Source organism: Diceros bicornis, chromosome X, assembly GCF_020826845.1.
Source record: "Diceros bicornis minor isolate mBicDic1 chromosome X, mDicBic1.mat.cur, whole genome shotgun sequence".
Classification (NCBI taxonomy): domain Eukaryota; kingdom Metazoa; phylum Chordata; class Mammalia; order Perissodactyla; family Rhinocerotidae; genus Diceros; species Diceros bicornis.
Genome location: NC_080781.1, coordinates 57,609,246 through 57,623,153, shown reverse-complemented (window position 1 = coordinate 57,623,153; position 13,908 = coordinate 57,609,246). Strand labels below are relative to the sequence as shown.

Here is a 13,908-nt window from a genome sequence, read left to right as displayed (position 1 = left end):
ATACAAACTTTAGAGTAAAGAGTCCATGGACATCTTAGAGCAGGAGAGTAACTAATGGGTCCCTACCACAGAGGAAGGAACAGGCCTTTCATCTGGCTCGTTCCTATGATCAAGCTGAAGTGGCCTTGAGGGGAGGCTGTTGGGCCATGGCCCCCTACATTCTAGGATGGTGCTTTCTGTAGCAGCCCATTGAGCAGTATCTTACCCTGTCTCTAGGCTCTGCCTGCTGAGGCCTGAAGAAATACAAGTGTGGCCACTTCCTCCCTGCTCTTTCCTGAGCTGCTTGAATTTGCTTCAAGTGCCTCTGGAGTCCACTGGGTCTCTTCTCTGGCCCGGGTCTCCAAGGTCAGGGAGCTGCTTGCTTCATCTTCAGGGATGAAGAATTGTGTTCCTAGATGAATGACTATCCTAGCTGATGTTCTCACAGAGGAAATGGGAGTCCATATGCCCAGCAAACCTTCTTCCCCAAATGAGGAACCCTGGCTGTCCTCAACATCTCTGACTACTATGCTTCCAATACGAATGAAGATGTTTCCTATTCTTTTTTCGGCAAAGAAAGTTATCTCAATGACTCCAACATAGTGACAGGAGTTTGGTCTAGAGCTGGGCATCTCACACTTTAATGTGCATGTGAATCACTGGGGATTTGGTGAAAATGCTGATACTGAGTCAGTAAGTCTGGGGTGAGCCTGAGATTCTGCATTTCTAATAAGCTCCCCTGGTGATGCTGATGCTGCTGATCTGAGGCCCATACTTTGAATAGTAGCAAGAGGCTAGATGACCTTGAGAATTCATCCAGCTGGATTTTTCTTCTCAAAGTCTAAGCTAAATTATATTTAGATATATACCTATAAACACTTTTCCTATTGCACTAACATCTTGCTTTAAATTCTTTCCTGTGGTAGCTTATTTGGAATGACGTCTAACATGTTTCCCATTTCTTCTTCTCCTTCCTTCACAACTCCCAGCTCCTTGGAAGCATATGCCATCTGCCTCAGCCACCCACTATCCCTTCTTTTTGCTTTCATTTCCTTACATTCTGGCCCTGCCTGCTTCTCTGACATCATCTCCCACCACTCTCTTATATTTACTACATTCTGCCATATTGGCCTTTTTCTGCCCCTTGCGCATATCAGTCTCATTTCCATCTCTGGGCCTTTACTTTTGTTGTTGCTTCCTGTTTGGAATGCTCTTCCCCTAGATCTTTGCATGGCTGGTTTCTTCTCATCATTGTGGTATAAAGTCAGATGTCACCTCCTCAAAGTGGCCTTCTTTGACCATCTAGGTAAAACAGTGTCCTCCTTCCTCAGTTACCTTCTGTTATATCATCCTATTTATTATTTTTATAATAACTATTCAGTACCAAAGTTTACTTTATTTATTGGTTTTTGAGTTCAATGTCTAAATTCCTTCATTAAAATATAAGCTCCTTGAGGATAGAAACCTAGTCTGTCGTATTCATTGCTATATCCCCAGTACCTAGAACAGAACTTGGCATATATTAAGTGCTTTATACATATTTCTTGGCTGACAGATTGTCTTTCTGGACATTCTTCCTCACTTCCTCACTCATTGAAGACTTTAGCTCCTGGATCATCACTTGTCTTCATCTTTCTCTTGTCTGCCTAAACTCAACACTCCTGTAGGTGGCCTATTCAACTCTGGCCTCACTTTCAACAACCTATTTCTTCACCCCACCTCAGCCAGAAAACTCCTCTGGTAACACCCTGGATCTTGTGAGTAACTGACTGAATTGCCTCCGGAATCTCAATTTCAGGCATCTCCTCTCTGATCACTGGCCTGTTCTTCCAGCTCACTTACTCTGGAACCACTACTCCAACAATTCATCCATGTCATCAAGATCTTCAATTCATTGACCCTACCATTCCATTAACCTTACCCCATTACTCATCACCTCTTCTCATGTACTCCTTTCCCTTCTGTGCAGCTTAGATTCCCTGGTCCATTATTATGATCACTCCCTTGAAAATGCTTGCAACTCTATTGCCTATTTCTTTTCTCACTGTATTTTCCTGGAAAATCTCCCCCAGATCCCACCCAAGCACATGTCTTCTCTATACCTGTGCTTGAGCAGCAAAACAGACTGGATAAAAGTCCCATAGTTGGGCTGATTGATTTTGCTTTGCCACAAGCCTCAATTGAGCACTCAACACTTGTTGCAAACCCTACTACATGTTCCTAATGTGTTTGCTTTTCCACAGTCTCTAAGATAGTGGCTCTCAACATTAACTGCACATTAGAATCATCTAGGGATCTTATAAAAATCCTGATGCCCAGGCTATACCTTATTCCAATTGAATCATAATTCCTGAAGGTGAGATTTAGACAGCAGTGTTTTTTGTTTTTTGTTTTTCTGAGGAAGATTCGCCCTGGGATAAAATCTGTTGCCAGTTCTCCTCTTTTTTTGCTTGAGGAAGATTAGCCCTGAGATAATATCTGTGCCAGTCTTCCTCTATTTTGTATAATGGTCACTGCCAAAGCATGGCTGGCAAGTGGTGTAGGTCCTTGCCTGGGATCCAAACCTGTGAACCCAGGCTGCCGAAGCAGAGTGTGCCAAAGTTTAACCACTCAGCCACGGGGCCAGCCCCGCACAGCTGTGTTTTTTAAAGCTCCACTGGTAATTCCAATGTGCAGCCAAGGTTGAGAACTACTGCTCTGAGAGAACTATTTCATACTTGCTCCTCCCTCCTATAACTTTCAATGACTCCTCCTTCCATACTCCTCTGTCAGCTTCATCTCTTTATTGAGAAAATAGAAATCATTTTAGGGGCATTCCCTTCTCTTTCATTCACCAAATCTACAGGCCCACCAGCACTTGCACCCTTACTCATTTTCTCTGCCTTCCTGCTAGAGTGCAGGAAGTGGCCCTGTTCCTATCAAGGGTTAATATCTTCTTTTATCCTCTGGACCCCATGCCCTCTCACCTTCTCAAAGACTTTGCTCCTGCAAGTATCCCTTCTGCTATACCAGTGCTTCTCAGACTTGAATGTACATGCGAATCATCTGGGGATAATTAAAATGCAGATTATGATTCAATAGGTCTGAGATGGGGCCTGAGTTTCTGCATTTATAACAAGTTCCCAGGTTATGATGATGCTGTTGGTCCATGGACCATGCTTCAAGTAGCAAGGTCCTATATCATCAGTCGCTCCTTCTAATTCCCATCATCATATAAGCATGTTCTTAACCTTATATTAAAAGAAAAAAAAGGGGGCCGGCCCCGTGGCTTAGCGGTTAAGTGCGTGCGCTCCGCTACTGGCGGCCCGGGTTCGGATCCTGGGCGCCCACCAACGCACCGCTTCTCCGGCCATGCTGAGGCCGTGTCCCACATACAGCAACTAGAACAATGTGCAACTATAACATACAACTATCTACTGGGGCTTTGGGGGGGAAAAAAAAAAGGAGAAGGATTGGCAATATATGTTAGCTCAGAGCCGGTCTTCCTCAGCAAAAAGAGGAGGATTAGCATGGATGTTAGCTCACGGCTGATCTTCCTCACAAAAAAAAAAGAAAAAAAAGACTTTCTTGATCTCATATACCTGTCCAAATATTACCCTATTTCTCTCATTCCCTTCAGAGAAAAACTTCTCAAAGAGTTATTTATACTTGTCTCTACTTCTTCACCTTCATTCACTCGTTTTCCCCCTCATTTACTCCTCAACTTGCTCCAATATAATTTCTGTTACCCTTGTGCCAATGAAGCTACTCTTATCAATGCCAACAATTATGACCATGTTGCAAATACAATGGACATATCTCTGTCATCATCCATTCAACTTCTCAACGTCATTCCTCAAAACTTTTTTCACCTGAATGTGATTTCTCCTGGTTTTCTTTCTACCTTACTGACCACTACTTCTCTGTGTCTGTTTTTGAACCCTCCTTCTCTGCTCAACTTTAGTCTAATTGTTGGAGAGCCTCAAGCCTCAGTCCAGGGCCCTTTTCTATCTACACTCTCTCCTTAGATGATCTCATCCTGTCTTGTGACTTTAAATACTATTTATATGTGGATGACTCCAAAATGTATATCTTCAGGCAGATCTTCTCTCCTGAGCTCCAGGCTTGTGTATCCGATTGTCTTTCTGATATATCCTCTAATAATATGATTAATGGACAGCTCACACTTAATAGATCCAAAACGGAAGTCTTGATTTTCTCCCCTGCTCAAACATGTGCTTATTCCAGTCTTCCCACATAGGCAAATGGTGCCACCACCTACCCAGTTGTTCAAACCAAAAACCTAGAGTCATTCGTAATTCCTTCTTCCTTTCTTTCACACTCCACATCCAATCCATCACCGAGTTCTGTATTTCTACCTCTAAAATATATCTTAAATATTTTTATTTCTGTCTATCATCTTCACTGCCCTTCTAGTCCAAGTTACATCATCTCTCTCCTGGATGACTGCAACAGCTTCAACCTTTTGTTCCTCTTTCAATCTGTTTACCACATAGCAACCTGAGTGGTCTTTTACAAATGTAAATCAAATCAACTCATTCTCCTGCTTAAAACTCCTCAGTTTCCTCCCCTTTCTCCTTGTTGTTCTCAGAATAAAATACATATTCTCTACTATGACTTTCAAGGTTTTATGTGACCCGGTTTCTGCCAAATTTGTCTCCTACAACTCTCCCTCTTTCTCTCTAGGTTTCAGTCCCATTGTGCTTCCAATTCCTGGCACACTCTAAGGCTGTTCAATCCTTTGGACTTTTAGACATTCTGTTTCTGTGCCTAGAATACTTTCCCCCTACCTCTTTACATGGCTGGCTCACTTTAAGCATGTAGTCCTCAATTTAAATGTCATCTCCTTGGAGAAGCCTTCTTTATTGGAATCCCCTCTTCCCTCCCCCACAGTTACTCTCTGTCCTTTCACTTTCTTTCATAGCACTTATTGCCATCGGGTGTTAGCATATTTATTTACCTTATTTACTTGTTTATTGGATAGAAATGAGGATGTGAATGGTGTCTGTCTTGTTCATTGCTACATAATCGGTGCTTAACACACTGTGCCTGGCACACAGTAGGCACGCATGTTTATTGAATTTCTAAATGAATGAATAGGAATAGGTAGTGATATATGTACCAAATATCATTTTGTCAAGACAACACAGGTTACAATGTAGATGTTAGTCTTAGTCTCTCAATACTAGCATTATAGTAGTTGTGTACTTTTTAAATCCTTTTTCACTACTACATTCCACTCACTTTCGAGAATCAAGGGTCTGAGTTCTCATTCCAGCTCAGCGACTAATTTACTCACTTTGTGACTTTGGGAGTCCTTTTCATTCCTGGGGACTATATTTTCTCATCTGTAAAATGAGAGTGTTGGAGGAGATAATCTTTAAGATCTTTGCCAACTCTGATGTATCTATGGATAATTGATTGCTTAACACTATTAGGTAAACAACAATTAGTATGTTCATTGTATGATTGGGGAACCTGAGAAAAAGAAGCTGAGTACTAACCCCGGGTTACCCACCAGTAGTGAATTCAGGTCTTTACTCAGCTGTGCATAAAGCCACAGCCACAGCAGGTAGGGACCAGCTTGGGCTGGTGTCTCTGCCTCCAGAAGCCAGCCTCTGGGCTCCTTGAATCACTATGGACTCAAATAAAGAGAATATGCTAGACTGGGGACATACTTAAGACTGTCTCTCTCCTCATGCTGCTCATGCCTGAAAGAGGGCAGCATTTGGCGCTGGTCCACTGAGAGCTTGTGCCAAGCTAAGTACGAAAAAGGCTTCTGGGAGATCACAGGGCTTCAAAGGAGACGTCTGGGGCACAGAGATTGTGGCAACCCCTTTTCCAGATTTCCATTATCCTGTCCTGAATGCTTACTTGTTGCCAGGCCCTGTGCTAACTGCTTTCTCTGCATGGATGAACTCATCAAATCTTTATAACAGTCTTATGAAGTAGGCACTATGATTAGCCCTACTTCACAGATAAGGAAACTATCCAGATGCAGAACATTAAATAACCCGCTCGAGTAAGTAGCAAAGCCAATAATTGAATCTAAGCTGTTCTGGCCCCAGAGCTTGTACTCTTACCTTCTACAATATATTGCCTCTAACTAGGCAATGGTTTTAGGCAAATAGGCACTCACGACATACTAGATCCAATAGCCTGTATGCCTCTGGGTTTGATGTTTGTTCTTTTGCAAGAATCTCTAGGCACATACATTAACACCGGACTATTTTCTCTCAGATCCATTCTCCACTCTTCTCCTGCAAACTAAATTTCTTAGGCTCCTTTGCTGTCTCACTTCTTTTTTCTAATGGGACACACCTGTGGGAGATTGGTTGGCAGGAGGAAGGAAGAAGCCAGGGTATCTCCTTCACCCCCTGCTTCAGAGAGACATATTCTGGAAGTGGCCGTATCTCCTCCATGACTCCAGCTTCTGTTGACAACTCCTTCGTTCATGGCAACGGCACCATCAAGCCACCTACCCCAAGCCTTTAGCTTCAGTTTAGCACCAGTTTCTGGGTTCAGGTAACATTACTTTTTCCCATTATTCATCTAGCCTTAGGTGTGGTTAGCAATTTTCTGTGGTTGCTAAATGCTGACTTGCCTCAACATCATGTTTGGCTTCTTAGCTTTGCCAGTGTAATGTGTTCCTTGTATTAAATGTTCTCTCTTTAAAAGATCTAGAGTGGTTTCTATTTTCCTGACTGGATCAAGATTGATATAGACAACTTCTATATACCTAGGGCTACTCACTATCACATAAAGTGGTTTATATCCTTCAGAGCATATATCACAACCTTTAATTATCTTGTTTGTTTATTATTTATTGTCTGGCTTTCCTCCACTCCAGGTAGATTGTAAGGTTCATGAGGAACTTTGTCCTGTATCCTGAGCATCTATCACAATACCTAGCAGATAGGGGCTCAATAATATTGTTGAATGACTGCATCCATCAAAAAAAGAAAATCCTTACATCTCACACCATACACAAAAATTAACTCAAAATAGATTAAAGACTTGAATGTAAGACCTGAAACCATAAAACTCCTAGAAGAAAACATAGGCAGTATGCTCTTTGACATCGATTTTAGCAGTATCTTTTCGAATACCATGTCTACTCAGGCAAGGGAAACAAAAGAAAAAATAAACAAATGGGAATACATCAGACTAAAAAGCTTCTGTACAGCAAAGGAAACCATAAACAAAACAAAAAGACTACCCACCAGCTGGTAGAAAATATTTGCAAATCACATATCTGATAAGGGGTTAATTTCCAAAATATATAAAGAACTCATACAACTCAACAACAAAAAAATGAACAACCCGATCAAAGCATGGGCAGAGGATATGAACAGACACTTTTCCAAAGAAGATATACAGGTGGCCAACAGGCATATGAAAAGATGTTCAACATTACTAATTATTATGGAAATGCAAATCAAAACTACAATGAGATGCCACCTGACACCCATCAGAATCGCTATAATTAATGAGACAAGAAATAACAAGTATTGGAGAGGATGTGGAGAAAAGGGAACCCTCATACACTGCTGGTGGAAATGCAAACTGGTGCAGCCACTATGGAAAACAGTATGGAGATTTCTCAAAAAGTTAAAAATAGAAATATGATATGACCCAGCTGTTCTACCACTGGGTATTTATCCAAAGAACATGAAATCAGTAGTTCAAAAAGATTTATGTACCCCTATGTTCATTGCAGCATTATTCACAATAGCCAAGATGTGGAAGCAACCCAAATGCTCATCAACGGACGAATGGATAAAGAAGATGTGGTATATATATATATACTGCTCAGCCATAAAAAAGACAAAATCATGCCATTTGTGACAACATGGATGGAACTTGAGGGTATCATGCTAATCGAAATAAGTCAGAGAAAGACAAATACCGTATGATTTCACTCATATGTAGAAGATAGATAAACAAACATGGATAAGGAGAACAGATTAGTGGTTACCAGATGGAAAGGGGGTAGGGGTAGGGCAAAAGAGATAGAGGGGCATATAGGCATGGTGATGGATAAAAACTAGACTATTGGTGGTGAACACAATGCCGTCTATACAGAAACTGATATATAATAGTGTACACCTGAAATTACACAATGTTATTAGCCAACATGAACTCAATAAAATGATTTTTTAAAAATGCAAGTTTTTATTGGATATCTCCTATGTACCAGTCACTGTTGTAGGAGATACCAAGGTGAGTAATTCATTGTCCCTGCTTTAAAAAAGAACTTATAATTCCATGTAAGTGACAAGAAATAGAAAAATGTACACATGACTAGTTAGTTTAGCAGGGCTGCCATAACAAAGCACTACAGACTGGATGGCTTAAAAAACAGAAATTTATTTTCTCACAGATTCTAAAGGCTAGAAGTCCAAGATCAAAGTGGTTTCTTCTGAGGCCTCTCTCCTTGGCTTGTAGATGGCTGCCTTCTCCCTTTGTCTTCACCTGGTCTTCCCTCTATACCCATCTGTGTCCAAATTTCCTCTTCTTATAAGAATACCAGACGTATCGAATTAGGGCCCCCCTTAATGACCTTATTTTAACTTAATTACCTATTTAAAGACCCTATCTCTAAATACAGTCACATTCTGAGGCATTGGGGGTTTGGATTTCAACATACGAATATTTGGGGGACACAATTCAGCTTGTAACAACCAGTAAGTAAAAGATCATTTTTAATTGAGAAGGCTAAATGGTAGTGCTATAGGAATTAGATGAAAGATGATAAAACCAGGGCCTGAAGTATTCCGGGAAAGCTTCCTAGTGGCGGTGTGCCTAGTGCCAGATCTTAAAGAGATATTAAAGAGTCATGACAGTCTGAATGGGCTGGTTGGCAGGGGGAAGGTGCATCCAAGAGGCTTCAGTATGAGTGAAGGCCCAGAGGTGAGAAAATGAGGAGATCATTGTAGAATTTCTGATTACTAGCTATCAGACTTGGAGGAAGTAGAAAAGTCACCCAGCTTAGCTCCCATTTGATTCAGGACTCCCTTGCCCAAGGACCATTCAGCTTCTGCTTGTACACCTCCCAGGATGGGGTGCTCACCAAGGCAGCTGCTTTGATCTTTGGTTAGCTCTGTCTGGCAAAAACAATGGCTTGGATGAAGTGAGGAGAGTTGGCTAGGAAGTAGAGGACAATAAAGTTGTGTATGTAGCATGCCGGCGATGTCTTCATACCAATCACCTTCAGGTACTTCTTTCTGATGTCATATTTTAATTCCTTCTTGCTGAAGCTGCAACCTCTAGTTTTGTAATCTCATTCTTGCCTGATCTGCCCTGTGGGTCAGGAACCTTGGATTCTTGTCTTGTTTGGTTGTGCTATCTTGGGCAGATGTTTTTCAGTCTCTGGGCTTCAGGGTTCATGTCTGTAACAGGGGCTAATTAACACTCCCTGTCATGTCCACCTCACAGGGTTATTGTAATGACTTTATACAATAATAATGTGTGTGAATGTGACCAACAATGTCAACTGTCTGCAGATACAAAGGTGCTAGCCTGGGTTGCATTACCCTGAACTAGGGGCATCATGAAAAGGTGGGCGGTTTCTCCGTTTGCCTGTTTTGCTGATGTTCATTTGACTCATTCTCAGCAAAATAAGCAAATGGAAAATTCATCCATCAACAAGCTACCTTTAATAATCCTGAGAGTGTGAGGGAGAATCCTGGAACAGTGTATGTGTGTGCGAGTGTGAGAGAGACAGCAAAAAGAAGCTTGGAAAGCTGCGGAGGGTAAAGTCGAGGTTGTATCTTTTCTATGTCACCTTAGACAGTTCCTTTCTGTCTTCTAAACCTCCATTTATCTGTAAAATGTAGATACTAATGCCTGCCTCCACAGGGTTGTTCTGAAAAGAGAAAGTGATAATGAGGATGATAGCCCCAAGGGAGTATACACTAGGAGAGGAGACCCTAGGAAAGTATGCAGAGGGAGAGCTGAGGGGAGGGAGGCCTGAGAATGCTGGCATAGCTCCACTGGGGCAGGATCTTATTATTCCGGCAACTTTGGAGATGACTTTTCGCTGACTTGCCACAACTGGGGAGACCCACATAAACAGCATCAAACTCCATTGCAAAGGGAGGCAGGCAGGGGCGGCAGCTGCCTTCTCCCTGCCAGAGGCTATTCACCCCCATCCTCTCCTGGCACCCCACCTCCCAGTTCTCAAGCCTTGGCGGGGGACAAAGGCAGTCAGTTGGGACACCCCTCCCACACTTCTCTCAGCCAAGCACCCCTGGAGCTGCGGGGCTGAGAGGCAGAGCCTGCCGGCTGGGATGAAAACAGCCTGACTGAAGGCGAGTCCGGGACGGAGGGGATTGGGCTGTAGGGCTGTGGAGGAGGGGAGGAGGAGTGGGCGCTGGGGCTTTAGCTTGCGCCAGCCCAGCCAGCCCGAGACAACCCTCACCAGCCACCGGGCCTCAGAGAAGCAGGACTTTGCGGGCACCATGCAGTGGATAAGGGGTGGATCCGGAATGGTGAGTGAACATAACCCTGGCTTCCCCTGCTTGAGCCTCAGTCCCCTAGCCCCACCCCCAGCTCCTCCACCAGCCGCCATGCAGTGAGCCCCCTAGCCTCTGCTCACCGCCCTCCCTGCCGTCCTTGAGACACCAGCGAGCTTGCTGTGGCCATTTTAGGAGCTCTTGCTTGCCCGCCTGCCTGCGGGAAGAAAGCCCTCTCCCATCCTCTTCTGCATTCCTACCTCCACACCTAGATTGGGGTAGGATGGAAGTGGGGGTCACTTAGAAGGCCAAAGAGGCAAGGGGGCTGCCAGAGGGGCTCTCTGGGAGCAGTGAGGGTCACAGGAGGGGGGCAAGCCGTTACAGGGTTGGGAGGGAGGGAGCAGTCACAAAGCCTGGGATTGTGGAGGTAGCAGTTCAGGATAGCTGTATGGTCCCCCAAATAGGCTGCATGTACCCCCTTGCCCTGGACAGTCCTAGAACATGGGGGCCAGAGAGCCACTCTCAGGGAAACTGCCTGGGGGAGCCTTAGAGCCCTTCCTTGCCTGGTCTGGGGTCACCCTGTCCACATTTGGGGCCTTGTCAAGGAGAGATAACTTCAGAAACCCCCATCGTGGAAATGGGCCTGGGCGCCATTCAGTTAGGAGAGCTCTTCCCTTCCCCCAGGCCCCCACCCAAGGTCTGTGTGCTTGTGTGTATGTTTAGTATCATCCTCCAACAGTTCATTTTATGCCATAGCGCTCCCTTCTCCAACTGGAGATCTTGGAATGACTTCCCTTGCAGAGAGGAAGTGGTGGTTGCATCCTGATGCCTCTCTGACTCAGCCAGGGGTAGCTCAAGTCTGGTCAGGGACTCTGTTGGGTAGGAGGCCATCATACCATTGTCCTCAGCTGGGAAGCATGGGCAAGAGGGTCTTGGAGGGCAGTTAGGTTGGGTCAGCAGGCACTGATGGTGGTGCTAGCCCACACTTCTTCACTGCCATCCACAACCCATAGCTAAAGGAAAGTAGGCTGAAGCGGTTGGGCAAAAATTGATATTTAACTCTTTTTTTGCTCCCATTCTGGAAGAGAGGAGGGAATCTGGCGTGGGCTAGAACTGTTGAGAGAAGCTTCCTCTTCCCTTCCTCAGGGTTTCCTTAGACCTCTGTTTCAGTGGTTCTCGAAGGTATCCAGTTTATATTCCTATATGCCAAGGTTTCAAGAGATTCTTCTTCCCAAACCTCCGTCTTTCCCTGGGGTCTCATCAATGCTATTTCAAATGTTGGTAGAACCAGGAAAGGCTAAAGCAGGAAAAGACTTTCAAGTCCTTGTTGTCCATCCTGAAAAACTGAGACCCAGAGAGTGAGAGAGACTTACCCAGGGCCACACAGCTCCATGAAGGCAAAGCTGAGTCTAGCATGGGAGTCTCCTGACTCTCTCTCACTGTCCCTCTCCACTGCTCCACAGAATCATCAGTTCAAATGGTGCTGAGAGAGGCAGAAAGAAACAAGTCATGATCTTGGGAAAGGACTTCCTTCAAGATGAACTAATGCCATAAAATTTGCCTGGAAAAAACCCATGCCGTGGGGTCAGCCCCATGGCCTAGTGGTTAAGTTCAGCATGCTCCGCTTCAGCGGCCCAGGTTCAGTTCCCGCCGCAGACCTACACCAGTCCTCAGTGGCCATGTTGTGGCGGTGACCCACATACAAAAGGGAGGAAGATTGGCACAGATGTTAGCTCAGGGCAAATCTTCCTCAGCAAGGAAAAAAAAAACATGTCAGTCCTGGTATTTCTGGCAGCTGGGTCTGGGTAAGACCTCCCTCCTCTTCTAAATATATTGTAGTTAGGGGTCCAGAGCCACCTATTGACAATGGATTAAGTTAATGGAGAAATTTGAAGTTTTGCCAATTGTGTGTGAGAGAGGAAAGAGAGTAACAGACACCTTGTGGAGACTATGTAATTAAAGATTGATCGATAGGGAAATCTCATAATATTTTTAGGGGACTGAAGTGGTGAATATTATATGATGAAAGCATTTATTTAACAATTTGCCACAATTCAAGAGATAGTAGTAAACTCTATTCTAGCTTGGAAGGTAGAAAACTTCTAGTGTTGGCCCTGCTACTATTTGATAGGTATGCTTTGGGGCTCAGTTTTCTCACCTGTTAAATGGGGCTATTGATGATCACCAAAATTCCTTCCAAGTCTGAGATTCTCAGATTCCTAGAAGTAAATGTTGGGTAAAATTTAACTAGTAGCTCATTATGAAAAAATAAGGAGTGTATATCTAGCCACCATTTTATATTGTGGCTAGTCAAAAGGTCTTTGCTCCTTGTTCTTTCATTTGCAAAGCACTTGAAATTCAGATTGAGCTTTTTATAATAGTGAGATTTCTTTTCAAAACATTTGACTATTGTAACTGATTACAAGAGTCACATGTAAATGAAGGTCCTTGAACATAAAACATCAATCAGGATTTTACAGAATAAAATCTCAGTAGATAGTGTTTAAAAACTGTGAGTTCACTTTCAACGGTAAATTGTTCAGTATATTTATTCATAGCTTCTGCCTGCAATGCCAGTTTGGGCTGGGGTTAGGCAGTGTGCCTAGAGTGGAATAAGGCTGGCCTCAGAGTCACAAGTCTGAGGTTAAGGGCCTGGCTTTTACACTTCTCAGCTCTAAAACACTTGCCAATTGTCAAACCTATTTCATCCTCAGTATTCTCATCCATAAAATGGGGATAAAATACCTTATCTCATAGGCGCTATTGAGGTCATTAATCCATTCAGCAAAAATAGAGTATTATTATGAGTTGGCACTGAACTAGGTGCTGGGGAGATAGCAGTAAACAAAAACAAATTCCCCACTCTCATGGATCTTACATTCTGGGAGTTAGGTAGGTTTACTAAACAATTAAACACGTGAATATACAGTATGTCAGGAAGTGCTAAGAGCTATGAATAAAAAGAAAACCTGGTAAGAGAATAGGGAGAGATAGGGGGTGGGATGATATATTAGACAGGTCAGTCAGTGCTTCTCTGATTAAAAGACATTTGAGCAGAGATGTGAAGGAAATGAAGGAACAAACTCTATGCAGATGTTTAGAAGAGGGTTCTAGGCATAAGAAACAGCCAGAGAGAGAGAATGCAACTGGTTTGTTTAAGGAACAGCGATGAGGCTGATGTCCCGGGGACATTTAAAGTGAATGAGATGGGTAGCTTTTGGAATGTTTTGAACAGATAAGAGACATAATCTGACTTAAATTTTAACAGGAGAATAGATTGTAGTGGGGCAAAGGAAAGAGCTGTGAGGAGGTCCAGGAAAGAGGTGATGGTGGCTTGAACCAGAGTGACGATAATCTGTATGAAAGGGCTGTACCTCGCATCTTTTGTAGATGGTCTGTGTCTTTCTCCTTTCTGACCACACATCTGATTCTCAGATGGCTGGGTGTGGGGCTAGAATGAACACAGAGTGGG

General features: G+C 43.5%; 1 protein-coding gene across 2 annotated transcripts in view; it reads left to right on the top strand.

The window, feature by feature from the left end:
* The window catches only part of ARHGEF9 (Cdc42 guanine nucleotide exchange factor 9), a 259,278-nt gene that overhangs the window by 81,345 nt on the left and 164,025 nt on the right, over window positions 1–13,908 (top strand). Inside the window, exon 1 of one of the 2 annotated variants that reach the window (XM_058536006.1) lies at window positions 10,409–10,472. The exons of the other annotated variant lie outside the window; for it this stretch is intronic. Within the exon in view, the coding sequence (XP_058391989.1) occupies window positions 10,443–10,472 (30 nt within the window). The 5' untranslated portion in view covers window positions 10,409–10,442. Of the gene's footprint in view, window positions 1–10,408; window positions 10,473–13,908 lie in introns of those variants that run through there. 2 annotated transcript variants of the gene reach the window in all.